This window comes from Larimichthys crocea, chromosome XI (assembly GCF_000972845.2).
Source record: "Larimichthys crocea isolate SSNF chromosome XI, L_crocea_2.0, whole genome shotgun sequence".
Lineage (NCBI taxonomy): Eukaryota > Metazoa > Chordata > Actinopteri > Sciaenidae > Larimichthys > Larimichthys crocea.
The window spans coordinates 23,602,435-23,629,919 of record NC_040021.1 but is presented as its reverse complement, the minus strand read 5'-3'; the positions used below and the strand labels follow the sequence as shown (position 1 = coordinate 23,629,919).

The 27,485-nt window shown below is 41.5% G+C and overlaps 2 protein-coding genes across 4 annotated transcripts; one reads left to right on the top strand and one right to left on the bottom strand.

The window, feature by feature from the left end:
• The first annotated feature begins 563 nt into the window (after nucleotides 1-563).
• znf16l (zinc finger protein 16 like) lies at nucleotides 564-26,749 on the top strand. Of its 3 annotated transcripts, XR_002041830.2 has the most exons (5): nucleotides 571-1,492; nucleotides 2,084-2,293; nucleotides 5,801-6,617; nucleotides 23,295-23,444; nucleotides 24,104-26,749. XR_002041830.2 is itself a non-coding variant. In XM_010753019.3 (3 exons), the coding sequence occupies exons 1-3, from the start codon at nucleotides 742-744 to the stop codon at nucleotides 6,505-6,507; spliced, it is 1,668 nt and encodes a 555-aa protein (XP_010751321.2). In that variant the 5' UTR covers nucleotides 571-741; the 3' UTR covers nucleotides 6,508-8,092. The 3 variants fall into 3 exon arrangements, 2 of the variants coding, with proteins under 2 accessions (XP_027139685.1, XP_010751321.2); XM_010753019.3 differs by lacking the exons at nucleotides 23,295-23,444; nucleotides 24,104-26,749 and having other exon boundaries at nucleotides 5,801-8,092; XM_027283884.1 differs by lacking the exons at nucleotides 2,084-2,293; nucleotides 23,295-23,444; nucleotides 24,104-26,749 and having other exon boundaries at nucleotides 564-1,492; nucleotides 5,801-8,092.
• LOC113746890 (uncharacterized) lies at nucleotides 20,333-22,254 on the bottom strand. Its single transcript, XM_027284324.1, has 3 exons — nucleotides 22,146-22,254; nucleotides 21,330-21,993; nucleotides 20,333-20,475 (listed from the first exon to the last, which is right to left on the bottom strand). The coding sequence occupies exons 2-3, from the start codon at nucleotides 21,868-21,870 to the stop codon at nucleotides 20,333-20,335; spliced, it is 684 nt and encodes a 227-aa protein (XP_027140125.1). The 5' UTR covers nucleotides 21,871-21,993; nucleotides 22,146-22,254.
• Nucleotides 26,750-27,485: the final 736 nt, after the last annotated feature.

Below are 27,485 nucleotides of genomic sequence, written 5' to 3'. Positions count from 1 at the left end.
CCAAGCATCAATAAATATTACAGCATAAGACATCAGAGGCTCCTGAATACGTTCTTCCTTCCTGACCTCACCATTGACCTTTGACTTCAGCAATTTCGCCACAACAGTTTAGAACTAATGACTGTATTAATGCTTGATAAATCAATTGTTGATTAATTATACACAGTTAAGCAGGTGCGTTAGTTCGTTAGTTAGTTAGTTAGCTAGCTAGCTAGTTAGTCTTCAATGAAATACATCTGCAATCCTAATGGTATATAATGGACATTCAGAAACTCATGTGCATTATTAAATATCATAAACTTTTTTTACAACCTTACAACTAGAAATAGTTGTATTAATGGATTATGGTTTATGTATATTATTTATTATTATATTAAAAAACACAACATTGATGTAACTGTCACAGCTAGTCTCCTACTCTATACTGTAGAGGCCGCTACTTGAAAATTCATCTACACTCAGCCATATTCAACTGTTGTATATCTGTCAAGTAAATTATATCAAAAAGGATACTTCCATTCACTGCCTTCAAAACAAAAGTAAAGCTGATAAAGCAAAGCGCAAGCAGTTGTTAGATAATGATAATGCCTTTGTTTTGAAGACAGACTTCTTGTACATCCGGTATTACTCTCGCTAACTGACGGACCTGACTATAGTCTTCAGCATCATCTAAACATTAGCTTGCTGGGTAGCCTTTAGCTAGCCAAACTGTTAAAACAGAGCTCAAGGCTAAGCTAATTTATGAGTCGCAAAAGAAACCACAGCTTCACTGAAACGAACCGGTCTTCTGAACTGCACGGGGCCTTTATGGAGCCTCACGGGTCAGCGAGCCGAGCCGACGGCGATTTCCTGGAGCTAGAGCCCGACGAGGAGCTGCTCTGTTCGGTTAGCGACATTACGGAGCACCTCGGCAGAAACATCACTGTAGTGCTTGAGACAGCTCTGTCTGAGATACGCAAAATGGTCAGCATCAGGATACGAGTCCTGAAAATGGAGCTGCGCGAGAAAACCGAGGAAATTGAGGTACTTAAGTCCAGACTGGGTACAGTCCAGAGGGATGGCAGGGACCCTGTACTTAGCGTTACTAACATGGAGCCGTCTGCAGATGCTGGCCTGAAGAAACTCGACTTCTGCTCCGTCAACAAAGTCAACAGTGCCGAGCCTAGGAGAGCCAAAGCCGTCATGCCTGGTGTGAAAAAGGAGAATATAGATGCTATCTGCGACTATCTCATGAAAGACAAGAACTCTAGGGGTTGTACTGAAGTTGACGGAGATCAAAGTGGCCCAGCCAGCGGCGACAGGGAGGTTCGCCAAGAGCCGGACCCGCACTCCCTTAACCTGTGGCCAGACAGCAATATGGCTGGCACCGGACCTGGGCACGGAGACCCCGAGTCCACCACGGATGACATCTTCAGTATGCTTCCTTCTGGCAGCAAACGAATGTATGACTACGAATGGATAGCACCAATGGAGTATTCTTCAGACCTGAAAGGTAAACATACACACACACACACACACACTGCACTACTACACTACTATATTAGACTGGGGACATGCACTATGTGTAATCTATGGTGGACCACTGTAGCCAGCAAAATGGGGAGTAGAATCTATGGGGAGAAATAGAATATAATCTTCATAATTGATTTTTAATTATGTTTTCATTAGTGTATAATCACTGGAATATAATAATTGTTATGTTTTTGTTATCTCAGAATGAGCCTTTTATATCTACAGATGAAGAAGGGAGGGTGAGGTGAGCTGTATTTAGTTTGTTGCAATTTGCAGCCCCACTGCTAGACACCATTTATTCTCTTAAGACTCTTAAGTAAAAACAAATCGAGGCTGTTATCTCCATTTGAAAGAATGATAGACAAAACACATAAGACCAGCTGCCACTCACGAGAACACGCACCTTTATTGTTATCATTTTCAACTTTTGACCTGTTTTGCTCTTTTGCTAGTGAAATTCTCCCTAAGAAAGGAAAGAGTATATGATAGAACTGGAAAAACATAAACAGTAAATTCTTGCAGTACAACTTTTCCCGGAGGATCAGGTTTTTTATGGTCATGTTTTTCCTAGTCATGAAGGAGCCTGAGTGTGTGAACACTTCAACCAGTGACTCAGAAGACGAAGATGAGGATGAGTCAGTGAGAAGGGAGGAGGGTGGACTGGAGAAGGCCCAAGCCCCGCTTTCACATGTCCAGCCCTCTGAGTTCTCCATGGAGCACCAGAGCTCTCCAGGGGAGGGAGGGAGTCCCCTGGAGGGCAACACAGACAGGCCTGCAACAGGTGGGTTAGAACAGGGAGAAGGAAAGGTGGTCAAAAAGTGTAATAAAAATTCAAATATAGAGCTGGATGAATGACTGTCACATTACTCTGACATTCAAATTTGCACTTAGGCTGAGCAGAAGTAGAAGAATCCAATATTCTCAGTCTATGTTTTCCCCCTCAGACAGACTCTCCCTACACTCTTCTCACTGTTCTCTAACATATTTTCTTTAATGGTTATGACTTGAGCCATGCTCCCCCTGAGGCATCTTTATTTAAAGATGTCGACATGTAATTTAAGAAACTCAATGGATTTAAGGTTAAGAAGCCAATAACTGAGGAACTGAATATTTAGTTTTATATCTCTGTAGCTCTCTTGCAAAAACAAAACACTATCAGAATTAAACAATCAGAATGAAACCACCAGGTTGTATGTCTGGGTATCATTTGTGGGTCCAATAGAGATAGACATGAGTACTCCATTCAGCCATCAGTATTTGTTTATTTTATACACACTTTTTTTTCCTGAAATCTGATCACCAAGACACATATGATTTTGTAAACAAAATAAAAAACCATGTAACCACCCATGCCTTCCTTTTTTCCATAGACATAGATTCTCTATACACAAACATCAAAACTCCACTTGGCCTCAGCTCCATCCAGCACATATTCAATAAACATCCAAATCCAGCCAGAACCGACAGTCACATTCTACAATTGCTTCATATCATTCTCACCAGAAACAATTTCATGTTCAATAACCGGCACTATCTCCAGTTGTGCGTCTGCTGGACTGCCGGCTGATCTCCTCCTATTGAAGGAATAAAAACCTCAAAGATCTCCTTGTCCATTCCGACCTCATTAAAAACAACAACAATAATAATAAATCGCAGTGCTTCAAGGCTCGAATATTGGCTTTGTTCGTCTCCCCCACATTTTTAACCCATTTGCCCAAACTGGAATCAACCCTGGCACAAGCCTGCACAAGCCTGCTATATGAACATTTTAAACTCCATGGATGGGAATAGATTTACTGTGATGACATTGAACTGCTGTCATGTACTGTAATTGGTGAGTCAAGGAGCTGTGTATGCATGTTACATGGAGTGGCTGTGGCTCAGGAGGTAGAACAGGTCATCCACCAATCTGATCCCCGGCTCCTCCAGTCTGCATGTCGAAGTGTGCAGACTGGAAGTGTCCTTGGGCAAGATATTGAATGTGTATGAATGGTTAGCTCCTAAAGTTGGCCCAATTGGCACCTTCCATTGAAGCTAATGCCACCAGTGTTTGAATGTGTGTGAATGGGTGAATGAGATATGTAGTGTAATAGCACTTTGAATGGTCAGAAGACTAGAAAGGAACAATATACAATATGTCTGTACCGTATTGATTGAAAGAGGCAGACAGGTGTGTTAATACAGATTTTCCATCATTTAGAGATCGATGTGTGGTCAATGGGGTTGATGGTTATACTGACAGATTGTGATGCTCTACAGCCAATGGTATTGTTTACAGCATGCATGTGCATGACCCACACCAGGGCGGGATCTAAACACAGAGCATATGCGCTACAGATTAACTGCTTAGCTAACATGGACTCGCTTTTAATGAAAGATGGCTCTGTTTAGGTGGCTGGTATAAGCGGTCTATGCGGTTGTTTAGGGTGGTGACTGGCTCAGGGGCTGCCATGTTCACATGCTCTGGCTTCATTCAGTTGAGTGAGTTACAATGGTTACCACTGAGGTGTACTGTCATTGGGTGTTAACAGTGGGTTACCATGCTTATGGGAATACTCTGAATGGGAATGGGAAAACTTGTAGTCCATCTTCTGAACTTTGTAGTTTTGGGCCACAACACTAACATCCACCATTGCATAATGGCGTAGCCTAGTCTAAGTGCAGTTTGATTCTCTGAACACCAAAGTCGTCTTCTCCTGATTACTTATAAATTCTCCTTCACATCTTTCCTTGATCTTATGAAGTTTAACTTCAAGGTCATACAAGATAATTCGACTATTCAACTGTACTGTAACTTAAGTCTAGACTAGTGCAAAAATGAACTCTCTTCCAAGCAGGAAGCAGACTCTTATAGGAAGAGGTGATGGCTTGATGACAGAGAGGTGTGCTGATTGCAAAGCTGAAGAAAGTCATATGGTCATGCTGGTGTTGAAGAGTCTGACAGCTGTTGGAATGAAGGATCTGTGCTAGTGTTCCTTCTTACCTGGTGGGAGTAGCAGTCTGTTGATGAAGGAGCTGCTTAAGTCCACCATAGTCTCATGCAGGGTCTGAGGTGTCTTCTTCCGGAAGTCAATCACCATCTCCTTCGTTTTGCTGGCATTGATGTGGAGGGAGTTGAGAACACACCAGTTGACAAAGTCTGTGATGACCCGTCTGCACTCCTGCTCATTTCCTTCCATCCAAGGATGGCTGTATTATCAGTGAAGATCATAAGATAGTGTTGTGTCTGAAGTTTTATGTGTACAGGCTGAAGAGAAAAGGAGAGTGCACCATACCCTGTGGAGCCCCTGTGCTACAAATCACCACATCAGACACATAGTCATGAAGCCTCACATACTGTGTGGTCTGTTTGTGAGGCAGTTGATGGTCCACGCAGCCAGGTGGCAGTCAACTCCAGCCCCTTCTAGCTTCCACCTCAGCAGTGATGGTTATATTGTGTTGAAAGCATTTTAAAAGTAAAAAAAAAACATGCGACTGCAGAGGGGGGTTGGTGGTGGTCCCTGTTGAGGAGTGGATTGGAGAACAGTATGGCATGAGGAGGGCAGTGTTGATGGTCTGGATGTCGTGTGGGAGGAGAAGGGGTAGGGGACGTTCAATGGCCATAAAGAGTCTGGTCTATACTCTGGTGGGTGGGGGAGGGAGAGTGAGCAGAGACAAATCTGTAGAAGAACAAATTTAGTTTATTTGCCCATTCTCTGACTCCAGTTACTGAGTTCCTCCCACTGTTGTTATTGTGACCAGAGATAGTTGTAGGTCCTTTCCAAATCTTTCTAGTGTTGTTAAGTTGAAGGCGTTCCACCAACTGGCTCAGGGTGGGACGTAAAACTCCCTTAGCAGGTAATATAGCCAAATGCCGACGGCTAACTGCTCAATGTCTCTTGTGCAGAGTTGCTCCTTTGTTTGTCCAAGGTTGTACCATCTGTTATTCACAAACATTGCTAATCCTGCACCCTTCCTCTTCCGTGATGCTATGGAAGACAGTAGAGCCTGACCCCTATCAAATGTGGTTATCAAACACTAGTGACAAAAATATGTAGTGAGGAAACTTTAGAGTCCAAAGTAACATCAGTACACTGAAACAGTAAACTTAAATATCTATTCTATAATTTAATAATTTAAATATCCAAATAGTTACACATTAAAAAAGACAAATTAATAGATCTCATTTATGTGTGTGTGTGTGTGTGTGTGTGTGTGTGTGTGTGTGTGAGTGATCTGACTAGGACTACAAAGTAGTGGCTGTAATGTTATTATTAGCTGATGAAATAATATTTGTTTGTGGTTTCAGGTCAGCAGTTCCCCGCCCACACCTATATCTGCTCTCTCTGTGGAACCTTCTGCCCTGACTCTGCGTTCCTAGAGGAACATGTCAAACTGATACACTCAGACTCTGCTGATGCCCAAGTTCTCCAGGCCCTGCAGTCCACCTGCTCAGCTGCACTCACCCTGGGAGACAGCAGCAGTGAGTCCAGAAGGTCTGGAGGGGTGCAGAACAATGGCAATACAGGAGTAGGTGTTGGTGCCGGCATCAATCGGGCAGGGGGGCCTGTGAAAAAAGAGATTAAAATTGAGGGGGGTTATGAGTGTGGGGACTGTGGGCGCCATTTTAACTACCTTGGTAACCTGCGGCAGCACCAGCGTATCCACACTGGAGAGAAGCCCTTCATGTGTCCAGAGTGTGGGGAGAGGTTTCGCCATGCAGCCCGCTTAAAAAGTCACAGGCTGGTTCACAGCGGAGCCCAGAGCCCCTTCCCATGCCCCCAGTGTGGAAAGGGTTTCTCAGTGCTCTCTGGACTCAAGAGACACCAACGGGTACACACAGGCGAGAGCCCGTATGCCTGTCCACAATGTGGCCGGCGCTTTAAGGAACTGGGGAACCTGTACACCCACCAGAGGATCCACAGCGGAGCTACACCCTACTGCTGCCAGCAGTGTGGACGCAGCTTCCGTCATTTGGGTACCTACAAGAGCCACCGCTGCACCCCAGCACAGTAAACCAGCAGCTACGCTTTCTATACTTTCTGGGAAAAAGAAAGGCAAGATATACGTCAGAGACAGGACATGAGGCGTTTGTCTTCCTCATGTGGCTATCTGTTGACACTGGGGTAGGTTCACGTGGAGAAAAGGGCAGGTATCCTGATCTTGATCTGCCCAAGCTTGCGTGATTTTGAACTTAGACACAACAGTTAGACCAACTACATCACATAGTAGCAGTTGGAGTTTGCTCAGTTGTCATGGAATTGTTTTGAGGACTTCTTGTCCCTCTTAGCTTAAAAACTGAGCCTGGAAGTTTATTGTTGACCTTGGAAACTTTGGAAACTACAGAAACACCAGAAAACATTACAACAGAGCAAAGTAATGGGGACTGGTGGTTGAAAGCTTCGGCACAAACCAATTATTTTCATGTTCGAATATTTTGTTAAATAGCTTATCAAAGTCCATCACCACATGGAGCATGCAGGAGGTCATTGTGTTTTTAGATCAACTAAAACTAAGGGGAGGTGGCATCGGAGAACTATAATTTGCAGAAACCTTAAAGAATAATGCCTGTTGCAATTCTGGTTTGCATTCTAGCCCATTAATTCTATCCTTTCTAATATTATTGTACTGTATTGTCCAATGGGGCACAAGCAAGAAAACAAAGATGAGTAGACTGTCTGTAAACAGCTTACAGTTTTATGTGCAGTCAAAAATTATTAATAACATTTTCAGTCACAATCACAGTCTCACTTTATATTTTATCTCCAAATGTACCTGTTTGTTTAATCTGGATAAACTGTAGGCTGCCCAAATTGTAATTAACCATAATTATCCTTTAACCTCTTTCTGAAGCGTATTTCAGATTACGATGGAAATGAGCCTGAATAGACTTGAAGCTTGGTTGAGATAGGTAATGAGTTAAAGTAAACATCATTTAATTTTTAATTTTGCTGCTGAGAGGGCAGATCAGCACAGAGTAAGAATGCAGTTATGTTTGGCAGCCAGATTTAAAAGTGATAGCCACTCAATAACTGCAGCTCTGTTCAGCAGTAATCTAAATAATGACTCAGTGACTCAAGTCAGTGACACGGCAGAAGATACCGACACAGGACAGATATGCTGCGTTTTCTGCTGCTGCTCACTTTGTAATTATTGCCACAAAACATTAAGTGGTTGTGATGGAAAGAACTTTTCTGAGTCGTAGAATCTTGTCTCTGGTTATAAACCAAAAGAGTTTTAGTGTCTTAGAACCAGTGGTGGAAAATTACTGAGTACAGTTATTCAAGTACAGTACTTAAGTACAATTTTGAGATACTTAGAGGTACTTTACTTGAGTATTTTTCATTTTATGCTACTTTATACAGCACTACAGTTATTTGACAACATTAGTTACCAGTTACTTTGCAGATTCAGATTAGTAATCTATCCATCCATTTGGGTTAGGGTTAGTGGTGGCCAGAATTATTAGAACCCTTGGCATACTTAAGAGGTTTCATTTGTTTTTGTTGAATTGGTCATTAAAATACCAATAAAACAAATTAAATATCTACAATGTCATCATTATGTTCTATAAACCATAGAATAGAGCCATCATAAGGAGATTTAAGTCTATAAACCATAGAATAGAGCCATCATAAGGAGATTTAAGTCATTTTTACTTTAAAAAAAAGCTAGGCCTGTGTCTTGAGATGCAGTCCAAGCACTGTAAAGTACACTTTAGACACCAGAACCAAAAGGAGAGAGGTAGAAAAAAGAAACGTTCAGACAGACAAGTAAAGCATCTCAAAATTCTCAGTCTTAAGGACCAAAGAAAGATCTCTCAAGAACTGTGTGATGAGATAAACGCCACAATGACTAATGGTGCAACAGTAGTGTACAATAGTACTACAATAATACAATAGTGTCGGAAATTGGGTGAAGACCGACTTGTTGGCAGAATAGCAGCAAAGAAGCCATTACTGAAAGAGAAACGTAGAGTGAAACACCTGAAATTAACAAAAAAAAAAACGAAAACGGAAAAAAAAGGAAGATTAGTATAAAGTGTGGTGGACTGATGAGTCCAAGTTTGAACAGTTTGGCAACAAGTGAAGAGTGTATGTTGGACAGAGGGAGGGGGAGAGATATAAAAACGAGTGTCTTTTGCCAACAGATAAGCACAGATGATGTGGGGTGCCATTTTAGCCTCAGGAACAGGTGACTTAGTGAAAATTCATGGCATCATGGATAAGAAAGTATACCACAATATTCTGGTAAGACACAAAATAGCATCTGGGAGTTATCTTATTAGGCCTGGATTTATTTTCCAAGAGGACAATGACCATAAACATTCTTCTAACTATTGTCAGAACTACGTGTGACAGAAGGAATCTGTCCCTCAAACCTCAATCCCACAGAGCAAATTTGGGGCGAGTTGGAAAATAAACTGGATAGATCTATTCTAAGTGGATAAAATCAGTAGGACTCACTTCATCTGATATTTGTTGTGCTCAGAGTAACCATCTGCATGTTTCATGAACATTATGAAATTAAATCATGTTTTGGAGGCAAAAAATGTCAATATTTTCAGATCTGCCAGGTGTTAATTTTGGCCACCACTGTAGCTCACTAGTATCTAAAGCAACACACCCCCAACAAAACAAGCCCAAGATAAGATTTTGGTCTAAATAGCATAACACACCATTGCCCTGTATATCCAAAAACTTTTTGTTTCAGACTCCTATTTTGTCTAAAATATTGGTACATGCTTTTGAACCAGTGTAATTTAATGTTGCAGACTGTTGGTTTTTTATACGTTTGTGTGCATAAAAACTAAACATTGTGTGATGACAGAAATAAAAAAAAAACTAGGAAAATAACATCCCAATTGTCACCATTAGGAAAAATTGACCTGTTCCTCAACCTAGTCTGTAAAATGAGTTTCTAGGTCTTAGCACTGTGTGGAAGAGTAAAAGCAAGAAAATTACTTGTGCAAGTGAAACGAGTGAAACACCAATCACTGACAATCTGCTTTCTAATAAACAGTTGTCTTAATGTCATGAATGAATGTTTTTATTTATTTATTTATTATTATTATTATTATTATTATTATTATTATTATTTCATTTATTTATTTTTTTACAAATAACAGCAGGGAATATAATTTTGAATATATCCTCAACTACTGCAGAGGAAGTGCAGTACTATGTATAACATTTTATGCCACTTCACTATATCTCAGAGGGAAATATTGTACTTTTCATTTCATTATACTTATATTATGATTATAAACAATTAATTGTAATTTCATGCTCCATGCATAATTTAACACTTTTACTACAAATCACATTAAACCACACTCTATCACTTTGCAAACCATGCTACTACATTTTGGAAATAATTTTCTCCAGTTACTTTGACAAAAAATGAATGCAGATTTGATGCATCACACATCTAAAAGTCTAAAATGCATCTGTTGATGATCACCAAAGGCCACTTGTCTCTGAACATGGCCCTTTTAAATGTTAGATCTCTATATTTCTAATTAATGACCTTAATTTAGACAATAATATTGATTGTATGTTTTTAACTGAGACATGGCTTAGCACCGATGGACCAGCAACACTCATTCATACAGGAAAAACAAAAAGGTGGTGGTACAGTATCTATCTTCTCACAATCATTGACTCCTAAAGACATATCATTTGGTGAGTACACATCTTTTGAATATCATTTTTAGCAGTCCTCCCATACTGTGCATGACAGTTTACAGGCCACCCAAACATTGCTGTTCATTTGTCTCAAATTTCTCAGAACTACTATTATTTATCTACACCAAATCTACACAAACGAATTCTAGTATTAGGACATTTTAACCTACATGTAGACAATCAATCAGACTCTTTTACTTTGGACTTTGTGAACATGCTGCACTGTATAAATTTTAATCAACATATTAATCAACCGACTCACAACAGAGGTCACACTTTAGATCTTGTCATAACATATGGACTATCTGCAGATATCACTTCAGTTGTTGATGGAGGAATATCTGACCATTTCTGTTTCTTTTTAACTATCACTGGTTTTATTAAGCAGGACTTCTCAGAACAAACTGTGAGGAAGCGCCATCTTAACACTGAAGTGGCTACAAATTTTATTGATCTTTTAAGCAAAACTACTGCAGTAATTTTACCTTCCTCTTGTGATTTTATTGTAGAAAGTTTTAACAGTAAACTAAGGTTAGCAATTGACAAAGTGGCTCCTCTAAGACTAAGAAAGATTACTTCCAAATCAATACCTCAGTGGAAAAATTTGAAAATTAACTAAAGAGAAACTGTCGCAATGCAGAAAGAAATTGGAGAAAGAACAAATTGATGGTAAACTATGAAATAGTACCCTAATAGTACCCTGTACCCTAATATTTTTTACTGGCACAAGTACCACATTGGAGAAAAGTGTCCAATGTGTTTGATGCCATAAAAAGGCAAGATTGATATCCATGTTTTTTTTTTTTTTTTTTTTGTAGTGTCAGGTTAAAGAAATGGCTCCCATAGACGTCCATTATAAAAATAAAAAAAAGAATTGAAGTCTATGGGACAATGGCATAAAATAGCAATGTGCACACATGACACAGACTAGCTCAATAGTGGATTAGAAGATGCATGCAAAAAAACTGGAAAAAAAATCTCAAATATGCCTTTTTTCATGTGGTACATTTATGTGGTAAATATGCCGGACACTCGATTTTCTCAGAGTTGTAGGGTGTCATACAGGATTGGGTTTGGAATTCAAAAATATGTAAAAAAAAATTATTAACCTTTACCAATTTTCAAGGCTCTTGCTAAAACCCCTATGAAAAAGTCACAAAATGAAAATCAGAATTGGACAAAAGTGTCCCTGTCAGACACAAAGGTTAAACATGCAAGACAGGTACACTTTTCAAAATTGATATTCAACAACTACAATGACCCCAAAATCCTTTTTTCAACTACTGATCGTTTAACCAAATCTGTTTTTATAAAGCCGAGCACTTTGTCTACGAACATCAGATCTAAAGAATTTGCAGTCCACTTCAGAAACAAAATAGACACGATTAGATTGGATTTATGTCAATTTCAGCCTACGAATAAAAATACCCAAGAACCTTTGCTTTTGTGTGAGGAAACACTGGAGAAATTTGTCCTGGTTGATGCTGAAATGCTTGGTAAGATTATTCCCCAGCTAAAAACTTCAACATGCATTTTAGATCTAATTCCCACATCCTTTTTAAAAACAGTTTATGGTGTTTTAGAAAAACAGTTGCTCACAATTGTGAATTATTCTCTTCAGATGGGTACTTTTCCTACTAGCCTAAAGACCGCCATAGTTAAACCTCTTCTGAAGAGAAACAATCTCGATTCTTCAGTTATTAGTAAGTACAGACCAGTATCAAACTTGCCATTTTTGAGCAAAATTTCAGAGAAGCTTGTTTTTGATCAGTGAAAGGATTTTATGAACTCTAATAACATTTTTGACACAGCACTGAGACAGCACTAGTAAAGGTTGTAGATGATTTCAGATGCAATATGGATATGAAAAAACCCTGTTTCTTAGTACTACTTGATTTAACTGCAGCCTTTGATACAGTAGATCATTCAGTTCTTTTAGGTAGACTTCATAGTTTGATTGGCATCTCTGGTACTGTTTTTAACTGGCTCAAATCTGACCTCAGTGACAGAGAATTTTTTGTAAGTATAGGTGACTGTTCATCAAATAGTTAAGAAATTTATTGTGGTTTCCTCAAGGCTCAATTTTAGGACCTACTCTTTTTAACCTTTACATGCTGCCACTTGGGGACGTCATCAGGAGACACGGCATTAATTTCCATAGCTATGCTGATGACACACAGCTTTACATTGCTGCATCTCTTGATGACTCAGGGCCAATAGATGCCCTTTTCAACTGCATTTTAGACATAAAAGTATGGATGGCAGAGACTTTTTTACAGCTCAGCCAGGACAAAACCGAAGTTTTAATTATCGGTACTGAAGCATAGAGAGAGAAACTAACTATGAAACTATGACTGATTGTGATCTTAGCTTTGAGCTCACTATAAAGCGGTTCACCTTTCGCGGTCTCGCTGTTTCGTGGATTTTTTTAGTGTAATTTTGCATGCTTTTTTTACAGCATACTGTACAGTATGAGCGTGCATTGTGTTCTGCGTCCTAATTAACTAAGGGAGTACTGTACAAAATGCGTTCGGCTAGCCAGATTTACATAAATGTTCAATCGCTAGCAGTGTGACTCGTGAAAGTTTGAACTTTGAGAGTGTTTAAATAAGAGAGAAATGTGAGAAAATGTTAATGCCTGAGAAAAGTGCATAAAAGTGTGTGGTTAGGGGTTTTACGGCCTTAAAACATGTTTAATAATTGTAAAAAATAAAGCTGATTACTTCGGATTTCGTCTATTGCGGCTTATTTTTAGAACGTATCCCCCGCAATAAACGAGGGACCACTGAATTACTAAAACTGCCTTTTATCATCTTAAGAACATTGCCAAAGTACGGCCGTTTCTCTCTCAAGCCAATACAGAGACATTAATGCATGCTTTTATTACTTGTAGAACTGACTATTGTAACACTCTACTTTCTGGTCTAACTAACAAAAAACGTGATCAACTACAGTTACTACAAAATTCAGCTGCTCATCTGTTGACGATGACCAGAAAGAGGGCACACATTACACCCATTTTAAAGTGTCTGCATTGGCTGCCTGTGTGCTTCAGAATCGATTTTAAGATTCTTTTACTGGTTTATAAATCTCTTAATGTTCTTAGTCCAGACTATTTATCTGATTTACTTTTACCCTATGAACCCTCGAGGACCCTCAGGTCTTCTGGGAGTGGCCCTTTAATTATACCAAAAGTTAGAGTAAAGATCCACGGTGAGGCATCATTTTCTCACTGTCCACGTTTGTGGAACAGCTTCCCTGAAGACCTGAGGGCATCATCTTAACCATTATTTAAGCTATTTATATATTTTATTATGCTTTACTTTTTTATCTAGCTATTTACACATTTTTTCAGATTAGAAAGTGGTGTGGGGCAGCTGTGGCTTGGAGGTAGAGCGGGTCGTCTACTAATCAGAAGATCGGTGGTTCGAACCCCAAATTGCTCCCAAAGGCTGCGCCATCGGTGTGTGAATGTGTATGAAGGGAAGGGAAGGGAAGGGAAGGAGAGTCCCCCGGCAGTCTAATCCTATGGCAGCATAACTAAGGGATGACCTGAGCCAGCCCTAACTATAGGCTTTATCAAAAAGGAAAGTCTTAAGTCTATTCTTAAAAGTGTTGACCGTGTCTGCCTCCTGAACCCAGAAAAGTAGTTTGTTCCACAGAAGAGGAGCCTGATAGCTGAAAGCTCTGGCTCCCAATCTACTTTTGGAAACTATAGGAACCACAAGGAACCCAGTGTCCTGAGAGCGCAGTGTTCTAGAGGGGTAGTAAGGTATTATGAGCTCTTTTAGATAAGATGGTGCCTGACCATGAAGAGCTTTGTAAGTAAGGAGAAGAATTTTAAATTCTATTCTAGATTTAATAGGCAGCCAATGCAAGGAAGCCAAAATGGGAGAGATGTGATCTCTGATCTTGGTTCCTGTCAGAACACGTGCAGCAGCATTCTGGATGAACTACAATAAGTAGTTCATTCAGAATATTATATTATTATAATTCAGAATAAGTCCTAAGAGACTTATTGGAGCAGCCTGATAACAAAGAGTTACAATAGTCCAGCCTTAAGGTAACAAATGCGTGGACTAGTTTTTCTGCATCCGCTTGAGACACGATGCGTCTGATTTTGGCGATGTTACGTAAGTGGAAGAATGCAGTCCTCGAAATTTGTTTTATGTGGACGTTAAAGGACAAATCCTGGTCTCAACTCTGGGTTGTCGACATGGTTTTGGTCAACTAATAAACTTGGCCATATTTCTAGATATGAGAGCTGCTCCATCCAAAGTGGGATGGATGCCGTCTCTCCTAATCAGACCAGGTTTTCCCCAGAAAGGTGTCCAATTGTCTATGAAGCCCACATCGTTTGCTGGACATGACCTCGACAGCCAGCGGTGGAGTGACAACATGCGGCTATAGGCCTACATCACATCACTGGTCACATTGGGGAGGGGTCCAGAGAAAACTACGGAGTCCGACATTGTTTTGGCATATTCACACACTGATGAAACATTAATTTTAGTGACCTCCGATTGGCATAACCGGGTGTCATTACCGCCGACGTGAATAACAATCTTACTGTATCTATGTTTATCTTCAGCCAGCAGTTTCAAAAAAGATTCAATGTTGCCTGCTCTGGCCCCCGGGATGCATTTAACTATGGCCCCTGGTGTCGCTAACTTCACGTTTTGGACTATGGAGCTGCCAATGACCAGAGTTGGCCTCTCAGCGGGTGTGTCGCTGAGCGGGGAAAATCTGTTAGAAACTTGGAGCGGTTGGTGGTGTACCGTGGGCTTCAGTTTGGGGCTATGCCTCCTTCGAACAATCACCCAGCCTCCCGGCTGCTCGAGGACAGTTATGTCTGTAAGGGCCTACGAGGCTGTTGTTTTGCGAGGGTATAAGCTGTGTTATTATGTTAACGGTGGAATGTATTTCGTTTTTTCTTGAGAAATTGTATCAGATGGTAGAGGGAGTCAAAATGGTAAATTAATTGTAAAAGTTGCAGTATTCGTTTTAGTGTTCTGTGCATGTGTCTGTTAGAAGTATGTGGATTTGGAAGTGTGTGTAAATGTTGCTGGTCATATGTATAGTGTAAGCATAGCAGAGTAATGCGTCAGTTGGTTGTATGTATGTGTTATTGATTGGCAACAGTGTGTCTGGAAATGGTGTAAAGTGTAGGGTGTTTCATATGTGTAAGCAGGATTTGTGAAAATGGTATATAGCAGGAAATTTCAGTGTCTGAATATTTGTGCAGAAGGATTTGTGTGGGATTTAATGTTACAATGTGTGTTGTTGTCAAGAACCAGACTTGGACACAGGACTCAGGCGCAGAGATGGTATGGACATAGCATGTGGTGTGTTTAGGCTGGGGGTTGGGCTCTATGTGCTCTCTTTGCAGAGATGGGTGTGGTTTGCTGTGGAGCTGACTGCACACACCTGAAGCAGATCATCATCATCTTCTCGAGCAGTATTTAGAGGCTGGCCTCCTGCATGCTGCTGCCAGATCAGGGCGCCCAGGGCGCAAATGTGGCCAGGACCGGCGCTGTGCCAGATTATCACCGCATCGTGGTAGATCATCAAGGCTCCTAGAGAAATTGTTACCTGAGATTTTCTGATTGCTCACCTATATTTTCTGCCAGCAGACTCCGCCCTCCTTGTCATCTGGCTACCGCATCCTGCAGCCCTGGCCTAAACGAGAGGAGAGTTACCTTTCAAAATAAAACAGGGAATGACAAGACATGGAGACAGAACAAAAACCCAGCTTGACTTCACCGCGGTGTGACAGTTGTAATGTTGAGTGGTTATTTTGTCAGCAAGAAACAGTATTGTAGGAGTGGTGGTATTTGAATCAGTGTATTATAATTTGCTTGTGTTTGGTGACACATATGTGAAATTGTTCCAGTAGCATAGAAGCTTGTTGATAGATTAGTAATTGATTACAAACAATACATTTCGCTTATTGTAAGAACCTGATGATGATGATTAAGCAATTGGTAAAGTGCAGACAAACGCAGCATGTGGTGTAACTGCACTTGCTGATGTATTCAGACATCCTTTCTGGCATTGACTTTTGTTCACCTTGAACACATTAACATGTAGATGTTAGTAGCAATGATGTGTGATTTGTTTGCATTACTGGCATTGGCCCAGGTAATTGTTCTGCATGGTGTATGTCGTGGGAGAGGCCAGGGGTTTGTTTGAATTTGACAGTTTGTAACAGTCACAACGTGGTGGCAAATGTGTCATCAATTTCATGTTTTTTTTTTTTTTTTAATATAGTATTGTAAAAGTAGGTGAGTGTTTGTAACAAGTGTAGTAAGAACCCAAATGCAGCACACTGGACGAAGGTAATAAATGAGTCACTTTTATTACACTTAGCTGGTAGTGGAGAAGTAGCACAGTTCAAAGCAACAACTGAAATAGTCTCTCTGGGCACGGGGAAAGTACGGGGGCTCTGGCTGGGGAAACCAGTCCGGCAAGCAGGTAAACAGGTAATGAAGCAGACTAGCCAGGAACGAGCCACCGGTAGTCGAGCCGTCACCAGCTGGCGGAATCCAGAGGGGCCAGAAGCTGAACTCGTGGTCGGGAACAGAAGGCAGGGTCGGTTTCCGGGATTACAGCGAAACAGGTTAGTCCAAGGCAGGCAGAGTCGGCAACGAGAGATCAGTCCTGAGAAAAGTGCTGGAGAGTCTAGCGTGAGCATGTACAACAATCTGGCAGAGAGGGCTTAAATACTGTCTTGATTGGTGATGGGAACCAGGTGAGTCAAACAGGTGAGGGGAGCTGGTCTGATGAGGGGGGTGTGGCTGGCAGGTGAGAGGAGAGTGAATGGAAAAGTACTGAGAGGCAGGTGAGAGAGGAGCAGAGAGCAGACTGTGACAGTGTTGGAATGTAGTTCCTGATACTATGAAACAGAAGCGGTCCGTACTACGTAGTGGATACGTCAGTAAGCTTTTCAGTGCAGAAGTTGGACATAAAATGTGGTGAAATGGTGATTTGTAATGGGTTTAAGGAAAAACATAAAGAACATGTGTGGAAATGATGAGACCAGGCATGGAAGTGCTGACACAACAAATTCTCAGGCAAAAGGTGCGAGGTTGTATTCATATGGCAAGAATCTGATCATAAATAAGCTCCTGTTAGATGGAAGCTAAAGTCAGCATGAGGTTTCTGTGCACCTTTTGATGTACATGCCAGACATCCTGGCTGTCATTGTAGTTGTTTACACTTCTACACATTGAGATGTAAATTAAGTTTACACTGAGGTGCGAACTGTGGCTGCTTTGAAGTCTCCCCAGACTTTTATCTCCACGTGTGGTAGTTCCTGTGAGAGGCCAGTGCTGTTGCTTGTAGTGTACTGTTTATAACACTGACATGTTGGTGGCAGTTTTGTTATCAATTTGAATTGGCTGTCTTTTGTAGTCGTACATACAGCAGTGTAAAAGTAGTCGAGCTGTGTTTTTGTCAATGGCTGATATGATATAAAAGCCAAGGTGTCAATAGCAACTAGTGGATATTTGAGTAAGCTTTTCAGTGCAGAATGTAGACAAAAGATGTGGTGAAATGAGTTATAAAGGGTTGTATGGTTAACAGGAAGACATTGTGAGAAAGTGTAGAGGCCAGTAATGGAAGACCAGAGACATACTTTTTTTTTTTTTGAAGATTTTTTTTTTGGCCTTTTATGCCTTTAAACATGGACAGGAAGCAGAGAGAGGGGGAGTGACATACAGTAAATGGCTCTCCGATGCAGGATTCGAACCGGGGCCAGCTGCAGCGAGGACTGTAGCCTCCACACACGAGGCGGCCGCTTAATCCACTAAACTACCGACAGCCCCAGAAACATACAATTTTAAAGTTTGTAGCATATAGTAGCAAGTTTATATGAATAAGCTATAGTAAGGCAGCAGACAAGCACAGCAGGTGGTGTCTCTTTATATCCTGTGTGGCATTGTATATTCTATGTCTTTGTCTGTATGAACATGTAAATGTTATTGACATAGAGGTGTGATGTGTTTCACTGTTTGATGTCCCTTCAGACTTTTGTCCTCATGGGCTGTACTTCCTGTGGGGAGGCCACGCCTCTCTACTTTACTGCATATAACAGTGCTCAGTATCCAGGTATGGTTACAGAGCTATTGGAGACCTTACTGTGAACGTCTGCTTAGGTGCAGTAAGAAAGTTTTCTGCATTTGTTTGGAGGAATTGGAAGAAGTACTTTTCTGCAGTTCTTTGTCAGGTAAGTGGCATGTTGCTGTTTTTTGGGACGTATTTAGAGTGGGTATTTTAAACAGTTTATATATAAGTTCTTGTGTGTGCTGGTTGTTTAAGACAGGCATATTTATTGGTCAAGTTGTTGCATGTGTTTGGTTGAAATAAAAAAAGCAAGAAATGTAAGTACAGTGTTGCTCAGTGATGCCAATGTATTGTGTTGTACTTTGCAGTGTGGAAAAAACAAGTGAAGAGTCTCAGGGTTCATACACTTTTTCACTAGTTTTTTTCCATAACTTTTCCATGACTTTTCCAAAACCTTTCACAGATTATCCATAACCATAATTGTCGTAGTGCACATCGGCACTAAGACACGCACCCCCTAAAATGATATCATGATATCGTAAATGCGGAAATGAAGTGTAGAGAACATGAGAACAAGTGTATTTATTTCTTCAACAACATTTACATTCAAATGCAGCAAGGTCATCAGGGCCCTACACTGAATATCAACAATGAAAATAGACTGCAAAAAATCTGAAGTCAAATGTCCCATCCTTTCCAATAAATTTAAGCAAAACCTAATGGAGACATCCAAATTCAGAGAACACAAGATAACAAATGGCTACCTATCAAACTAGGCGTTTCAAACAACAAAAAAATCCCATCAAATCCTAAAACCTACACGGCACAGTACGATCACAATTGTGGCACGCGTGTGTGAGTGTGAGAGAGAGAAGATTATGGTAGAGATTGTTCTGCTGTTAAGTGCCATGTTGAAGTGCTATGTTGTGTGTGTGTGTGTGGGCGTGTGTGTGTGGTACCTGGTGTTCTGCTGTTGAATGCCATGTTGATGGTGTGGTGAGAGACCTGTATCTGTGTGAGTGTGTGTTTTTGTGTTTTGTACCTGGTGTCGGCTGTGAAAGCCATGTTGATGTGTATGTGTTTGTGTTGCGGTGCGCATGTGGTGCCGGGTGTTTGCTGTTGAGTGTGATGTGGAAGTGTGTGAGTGGGGGGTACCTCGTAGCCCTTGCACACTTGTATGCATTGAACAGAACATTTGTCCTACATCTCAGCAACTTTTGGTCGATTTGCTTTTCAATTTCTTCAAGGGAAGCCCTCTGTCCTTCGTCCGCAGTGCGACGCAAACTGTTCTATTGGCATAATGTCAATTGCCTGTGGATTCAGCTTTGTCAGCGAAATTGTTGGCTGACTTTTCCAACGGCCAATGGTCCTCCTTTACTCTGTTCCTTTTCTTTTTCAGTTCATCCAGCTCATCTCCAAGAGCTTTTCTTTTTGCGCACCACATCCTTTCCTTCACACTGGCTCTCTTTTGGTCATCAAGGAAACTGTGGTATCGCTGTCTGGCTCCAGCAACAGAAAGCAAAAGCTCTTAGTGATGGCCACTTTGTAACCCCACCAAACAAGATCGGACGTGGCCACGATCAGTCTCTGAGCAATCAAAGAGGCCTCCTCTGGTTTTCAAACACCAACCTTTGTTAATTGAGAAGCCTCTCTCAACACTGGCCTGCCCGTGAGATAGGACAAGCAGCATCGGACGACATGCCACACATTGGCAAAGGATTTGCTGGTTCCCATCGTCTCATACAGCAGAGTGTCCACTCTGCTGTCTTTGGGGTCAAATTCCTGAAAGTTGCTTGAAGGCCGCGAAGTCACAGAAGTTTGCGAATTCACGGAGAACATCATCACATATTTGACTCCAATGTGGTTGGCCCTCCACAAGGTGGTGAAGCATTCTTTTCATTTGCACCAGACACGCCTCTTTTGATGACGCCATGGCGCGGGGGTCAAGGCACTGCATGCTCCTCACAACTGATGATTCAAAGGAGCCTTGCTCTGGAGCTTTGAGAGTGTGGTAATCAAGAATGTTTTACATTCTTTCTTCTAGCTCCAGTGTTTCCCTCTCCGACACCTTTTTGTCTGATCTCAGCTGGTTAAGACAGTCTCCGCTGAGAAACCCAGGTTGGTTTTATGGTATCCTTATGCAGGCTTTTGTCCTCGAAAGGGATATGCAGAATCTTCATGACTGATGTAACATCCTTCAGAGATTTGTCATTGCAGAATCGCCCCATTAGTCCTGTAAATAAAAATGAATAGACATAAGTAAATATACCGACTAACACAAGACGAGAAAAATGATGGCACTAAATCAAATTACATCTGGCATCAATAAAAGTTAAAACACACAAACTGGAATGATAACAACAACAACAACAACCCATTGCCTTGCTAAATACAATTACTGATCATTTATAACAGTATTTAAAACGTAAGTCAAAACAGTACAAATCAAAACAATTCAGTTACATTTACTGTCCATTAGGAGGCAGACTTTTCTCCCTATAGACTTTATCAAGTGTCATTGCCATCAACAAGTTTGCATGACACTATGCAGCAACATTATTCATACAAACTTTAGTCTTAGAGCCACATTAAAACATAGCAATGAACAAGGCCTAGATTAAATTTAGTGTTAAGGAGTAAACCCATTGGTCCATCTGATTTACTTTGAGACATTATAAAAACTACACACACACACAAAGATAGATCGCTAAATCAGGAATTATCCACACACACAAAGATAGATCGCTAAATCAGGAATTATCCACACACACAAAGATAGATCGCTAAATCAGGAATTATCCACACAAGCACAAAGATAGATCGCTAAATCAGGAATTATCCACACACGCACGCATGCATTACAACCAGCGCCGGTCCTGGCCACATTTGCCCCCCCCCCGAGGCGAATATTTTCTCGTGCGCCCTAACGGCCGCCCGTGCGCCCCTGGATGCGCCGTGCGCCCCGGGATGTCCGACGCCCTTTTTCGGGCGTTCGTGCGCCCCCCACGGAGAATGCGCCCTGGGCTGCCGCCCACATTGCCCATAGCTAGGACCGGCCCTGATTACAACAAAAATGAAGATTCCTACCTTTCATCAGCTGAAGCATATCCTCGCTGAGGAAGGGGAGCATCGGCTTATCCGTCTGGTAAAGTGTAAGGAAAGGGGTGATCTCTCTCGCGATGCTGTTGAAGATCATCACTTTTGGGATGAACAGACAATCCTTGGTACTGTTCTTCACTGTCTCAAAAGATTTGGTCTTTGGATTCGGAAGTTCGCCTCGAAGTACCCTCTCTACGTAGATCTGGACGTAAGGCCAAAGCTTCAGAGCTCGGTCAGTCACGGTCACGTTTTCAAGCCAGCGATGCTTACAGAATTTCAGCATCACAGTGCTGCATCCAGTGGCTGTGACAAAATCTTCGTGGCGGGCCGGACAATCGTGGAATAACCAGTAAAGGGATGACAGGGTGTGCTCGATGTCCCAGCCAGTAGTCTTGCATCCCTCTCTGAATGAGTTGTGAAGTATGTGCAAACCGCAGGAGCCAATGTTCAGCAGCGATCTGTCCACTTGCTTCTGCATCTCTTTTTGAAGCAGGGAAAACGCTTTCCAATTAACATTAGGGCCGTCCATGGACAGCTGGATGAGGTTCTTCACACCTGTCTCGGCCAGCGCGTTGCTAATTTTCTCAACAAGATCGATTGCAGTGGAATGCCCCAGGAATTCCGAGCCGATGTATTTTGTCTTCACCTCTGCTCCGTCCCATAACCTTACGTGCAAATCCATTTGTTTAGACTGCAAATGGTGGTTTAAGCTCTCGTCGAACAACATGACATACGTCGTTTGGCTCGACACCTCTGACAGTAGCAGCTTTTTGAAATGAGGAGCAATCCCAAATGTACACATGTACGCACACTTTCTCTCTCCACAGGCGAATCTCTTCGCAATCTCGCTATCTGGGAACATTGCGCCGAAAAGCTTGCTTGTGTCTTCGGACGATTTAAACGAGTAGTGTGAATTCATTACTTTCAGCGCCCACAATATTTCAGCTTTCAGGACTTCGTTTTTTGAATCAGAACTGATTGTCGATTGCTTTGTTGCTGCTGACAAGACGACGCTACTGGTAGATGGCCTCTCTGTTGTGACCGTGGTCATGAAGTCAGTTATTGCTAATCTGTTCGTAGCTGAGGCTAGCACCTGGTGTTTCTTGCCTTTTAGGTGGCTAACAAGTGCTGCCTCGCCCATATTAGACACATCAAAACTTTTCATGCAAAACTTGCACCGGGCACGTCCTTGGTCGCCATCCCTTGCCAGCCACTGTTGGTAGCTTTCTTTTGAAAGCCACGCACTATTAAAGCTACACTTTCCCGGCATACTAAATCATGTCACGCCATCATCCAGCCGTTGCAGCACAAGCGCGCCGAGCAGGGTTGCCAGATATTACTGAAGATTTCCAGCCCTCAAAATGTTCAAGATCCGCCTGGCGGAAACTAGGGAAACTACCCAATCTGGCAACACAGGGTTTGGCAGTCAACGGGCATATGCGGACTGCATTTGAGACATTTAAAAGTCAACTCGTGGCAATTTAGTTAACATTTCGTTACCGGGCACATTAAATCAGATAATCGGCGAAACATTAAATTAATTTCCATGACTTTTCCAAAACTTTCGGGCAAAATACTTTTTTCCATAACTTTTCCAGGGCCTGGAAATTTAATTTTAAAATTCCAAAACTTTTCCAGGTTTTTCATGACCGTACGAACCCTGAGTCTGTGTCTGGGTTCTTGCACAGCTTATCCACAGTGAAGGTGTCCAAGAAAAATACTCGCTACTTTGATGCTACGTTGCAAAGTGGCAGAGAGGAATACCACCGGGTGGTAGTATTTATGCCGGAGAAGCGGCGGTTATTTGAACAGGCCATTATTACCAAGAAGCCAGTAAAACTCACAAAAGTGAAAAGAACTATCAGTAAGTAGCTTTTCATGATTTGATTGTAGAATGGATATGTGTTGTGGTGAGGAGTGTTGGGAAATAAAATTTGTTGTGTGTTTGTGTAGGTTAGTGATCCAGATGGGTACGATATTTTGTGCACTGCATCCAATGGGCTGGAGGTGTCCCAAAACGTGGCTTTTTTTCCCCTCGAGAACCCCCCGGACGCTGGCCCGATGACAGTGGCAAATGTTCTGGCACTTGGCCCTAAGCAACAAGTAAGTGGCGCACATGTGACCTGAAGCGTATTGGTAGTGTAGGCTGAGGTCACTGTCAAGTAAAGATATCCTAACCACAAATGTGTTGGAAACATTTGGCAACATTGTAGATTGGTGTTAAAATGTAGAGGGACTTAGTCAGCGGTGTTTTTTTTTGTTTGTTTTGTTTTTTCGGCAAGTTATCCATTTGTAGAAATGATGGAATTCATCCATGATAGTGGAAGATGTAACTACAATTGTAAGCAAGTAGTAAGTAATTTCGTTTTGTAAAAGGCATGAAGTTTACTGATGTCATGAAGTAACTGTTGTAGCACAAGTATAAAGTCTTTTTGAATCTGTGTCTTGAAGGTAGTCAGCGTATCATTATGTAAATGCATAGTTCCAATGTAGTACAGAGCTGAAATAGTCATATTTGTGTCTTCTTACAGTAAGACATTTTAGTACAAGTTCTTGTAAACAAATATATGGTGTACTGAAATATAATGTTGTGATGAAAGTGTGCATATGTGCAGTTAAACTGTGGGGAAAGGAAGAAGATATTGATAGTGTTTTCACAGGGGTACATTTGATTAGATAGATAAGATTATGTGCAAGATGTAGGAGTGTGTATGTTACATTAGGATGTCAATTCAAATTTTTACTCATCTGGTTTGTAACAGGTGCCCTCGGTGCGTGTCAAGATTTTACCTGGTGGAGCGGTGAGCCGAATGGTGCAGTGGGATGGTGGGCCACGAGAGCTCAAGCAATTTCATGTTTGCGACAGGAGCGGCCAGACAAAGCTTACCTTGTGGGAGGATAAGATTCTGATGGTCAAGGAGTCCAGGTCGTATCAGATAACGAGTCTGACCACAAGGAGGTTTGGGGAGAAGAACACGCTGACCAGCACTTGGTCCAGTACAATAAAAGAGATTGAGGACGTTGGGGAACCTGACACTTTGGAGGCATGGGACGACGAGCTGGATGTGCCCAAGATTTGTGGCCGTGTCATTAAGTGCGATGTAGTTGCACGATATTACTGTGTGATATGTCATGGGAGCCAAACAAACGTACATGAAAAGAGTGAGGGGCATCGTTGCGAGAAGTGCGACATGCTGCAACGACGGGAAACATTCATAGTGCTGTATGGGGGAAAGATCTCTATATTCCACGATGAGCAGGAGTTGTCGCTGGGGCTTACAAACGTTGCAGTGAGCACGTTTGTGTCAGAGCAGCTGGGCAGTGCTCCCACTGACGTTGACGCCATTGCGTGGAAACTGACCTGTGCTGGAACTGTGGAGTTGGAAGTCGACTCAAGTCAGACAGTCACGTCAAAGTGGCTTATGATGATTCATGTTCCAACCAAGCTGAGGGGTCAGACCCAATGTTAGCAACGCAAGGTGATGTCTAGTGTGCAGGCGTTTGACAAGTTCAGGAGGAAGAAGAAATCTATTCGTTTGAAGATGTGTAATTGCTGTATTGATAGTTTGTATGATAGGGGTGTGTTGTTGTTGTTTGTGGTGAAATATGTACATGTCCTTTTGAGTTACAGTGGTATGTGGGGAAGTTATTTAGGTGCAAGTGTGTGAGTGCTATTCAAAACAAGTGTTTATTTAAATAACAAGTGTGTGTGTGTGTGTGTATACTCAATATTGTGTTTTTTTTTCTTGAACTAAATATCTAGTTATTTAGTTGAGTAGATCAGTTGATGAAGCATATTTGTGTGTACATTCTTGTAATATTATATGAACATTGTAATTACTTTTTAATACAATGGTGAGAGTGTAAATAGGTAAGGAAGTAAAATTTATTTTTATAGCACTTCTCACAGAGAAGACTTACAAAGTGTCTCTCAGATAAAAATATAAACATCATACCAAACATCATACCCTATTATGCAAAGTAAATAACAAAAGCAGCAGCACATTTGAACAGAAAGTACAATGACATAATACAAATAAATCCAAATACCCCCAGGCTTATTGACATGCCTGCCTAAACAGTTTTTAAATGTTTTGAGAGCAAGAGCATTTTGATGTTCATGTACATTTTTGATGTACATGTTTTCCAGAATGTATATTTCGCAGTTTTGGGGATAGAAATTGATGGAAATTTGTAGCATGGCTATGTGTTTGTCTCATATTTTTGTATGAGAATATACTGGTGTGTAATTGTACAGTTGTATTGCAAAAGCATTGAACACACGTTTGTGTCAACGTAATTTGTGGTACTGTATATAATGGTTCCTGCATTTAGTTAATTTCGTGTTTATTCTGGCAATATAATCTAAAAGGTGAAATTATCCATTTCAAAATAATAGCTGAAAGAAAAGCATAAGCGTTTTTGAGGTAATCAGAACAGTAGTATGCGTTTTTCACATTTGTTAAGTATTTGTAATGACAAGCACAGGGAATAATGACATCTTTCAGCCTACATTTGTCCATTTTTGATGTGTTAACTTTGTGTTACAGATGCCACGTCCTAGCAAGTGGTCTTTGGCGAGCAAGAAGAACCTGGCTGCGGCTGCAGTTCAGGAGTGTACTAAGGAGGTTTGAAATAACAGTATTTTTGTGGTATATACAATGTGCTGTGGAATAATAATAATGATGTAGATTTCATACCTGCTAAGATGTTCCTTTTACAGGAGACTCATATGTCTTAACTTTTCTTGTTTATGGTTTACAAGTACTAATTTATTTAGCTACCTTTTTTAATACAGTGATTTTTACATTCAAACACAATGAGGAAATGTTGGGTAAGTTTCAAGTACTTTAATGTTTTCTATTAGGTGCCACAGAATAAGAAAAATGACAACTGTGTCAGAAGGATTCCTCACTAACCAAAGCTGTTAATATATACCATGTCTTTTGCAAAGGCTGTGAAAAAACATTCAAGGTCTTGTGTAATGAGAAGCATAATGTTGAGAAAAGCTCAATTCTAAAGAGCTATTGAACAGTCTTTTTATTTTGTAGTAAAATGTATTTGCACAACACAACATTTGCAGGTATGACATGTGCACTTCCATATCCAAAACATGTTAATGTTTCAAAGCATTATTGGCCTGCTTTGTACAAGTGATATTCCTGGTACTGCATTTGTATGGTTACAGTATATAGACAATTTGCTGTTTATTTTGTCAATATGATATTGAAACATAATAAAGTATTCAAGAGAGCTTATAGAACGTGATATTTTCATGTGCATCTGTTAAGGGCTAGCTGGAGTATTCTTTTCATTTGCGGAAAGCTTGCGCCGTGGCGTGGAGAGCTGCCTTAAAGGCCAACTCACACCGGACGCGGAACGGCACCACCGCGGTCACCGTAGCAAATAGAATCCAGTCTAGTCAATGACGCGAGCTTTCCGCAGGATTTCTATTTCTTCCGCGAGCCGCGACTGAACCTCGTAAATTTCAACAGAGCACTGCGCACCAGACAGGAAACCGGGCCTTGAATCAACGTAATAAACTTAAGCCCCCTTTCAAAATAAAACACAATACTCAGTTCATGTAGCTTTTTACAACTTCACATCAACGTTACGTCATGACCGGTGGCACCAGGTGATCAAAGATCGATCAAAGGGTCTCAACGAGAGACTAATTGTTGAAGTGGAACAACACACAATCCTTTATGACACAACAGATGCTTTTTATAATCTGCTCCACGTCGGAGAAGCAAAGTCAGCTGTTTGTTGTTGTTGTTTTCTTTATACACTGTTTATCGCGGGGTCTCGGGTATGTCCAGGAATCTCACGTGCATACAGCCGGCTCGCTCCGCTGCCGTTCCGCGGCTGATCCGCGTCCGGTGTGAGTTGACGCCGGGCAAAGTACCGTTCCGCTTCCGTTCCGCGTTCGGTGTGAGTCCCGTGTAAGGGCTTGATGCGCAGTACTAACGGATAGTGGCTACGGTCTGGCACCGTGGTAGTGGCAGGACTTAGTATAAAGGCCAACTCACACCGGACGCGGAACGGAAGCGGAACGGCAGTGCCGCGGTCACCGTAGCAAATAGAACCCAGTCTAGTCAATGAGAGCACTCACACCGGGCGCGGATCAGACGCGGATCAGGAGCA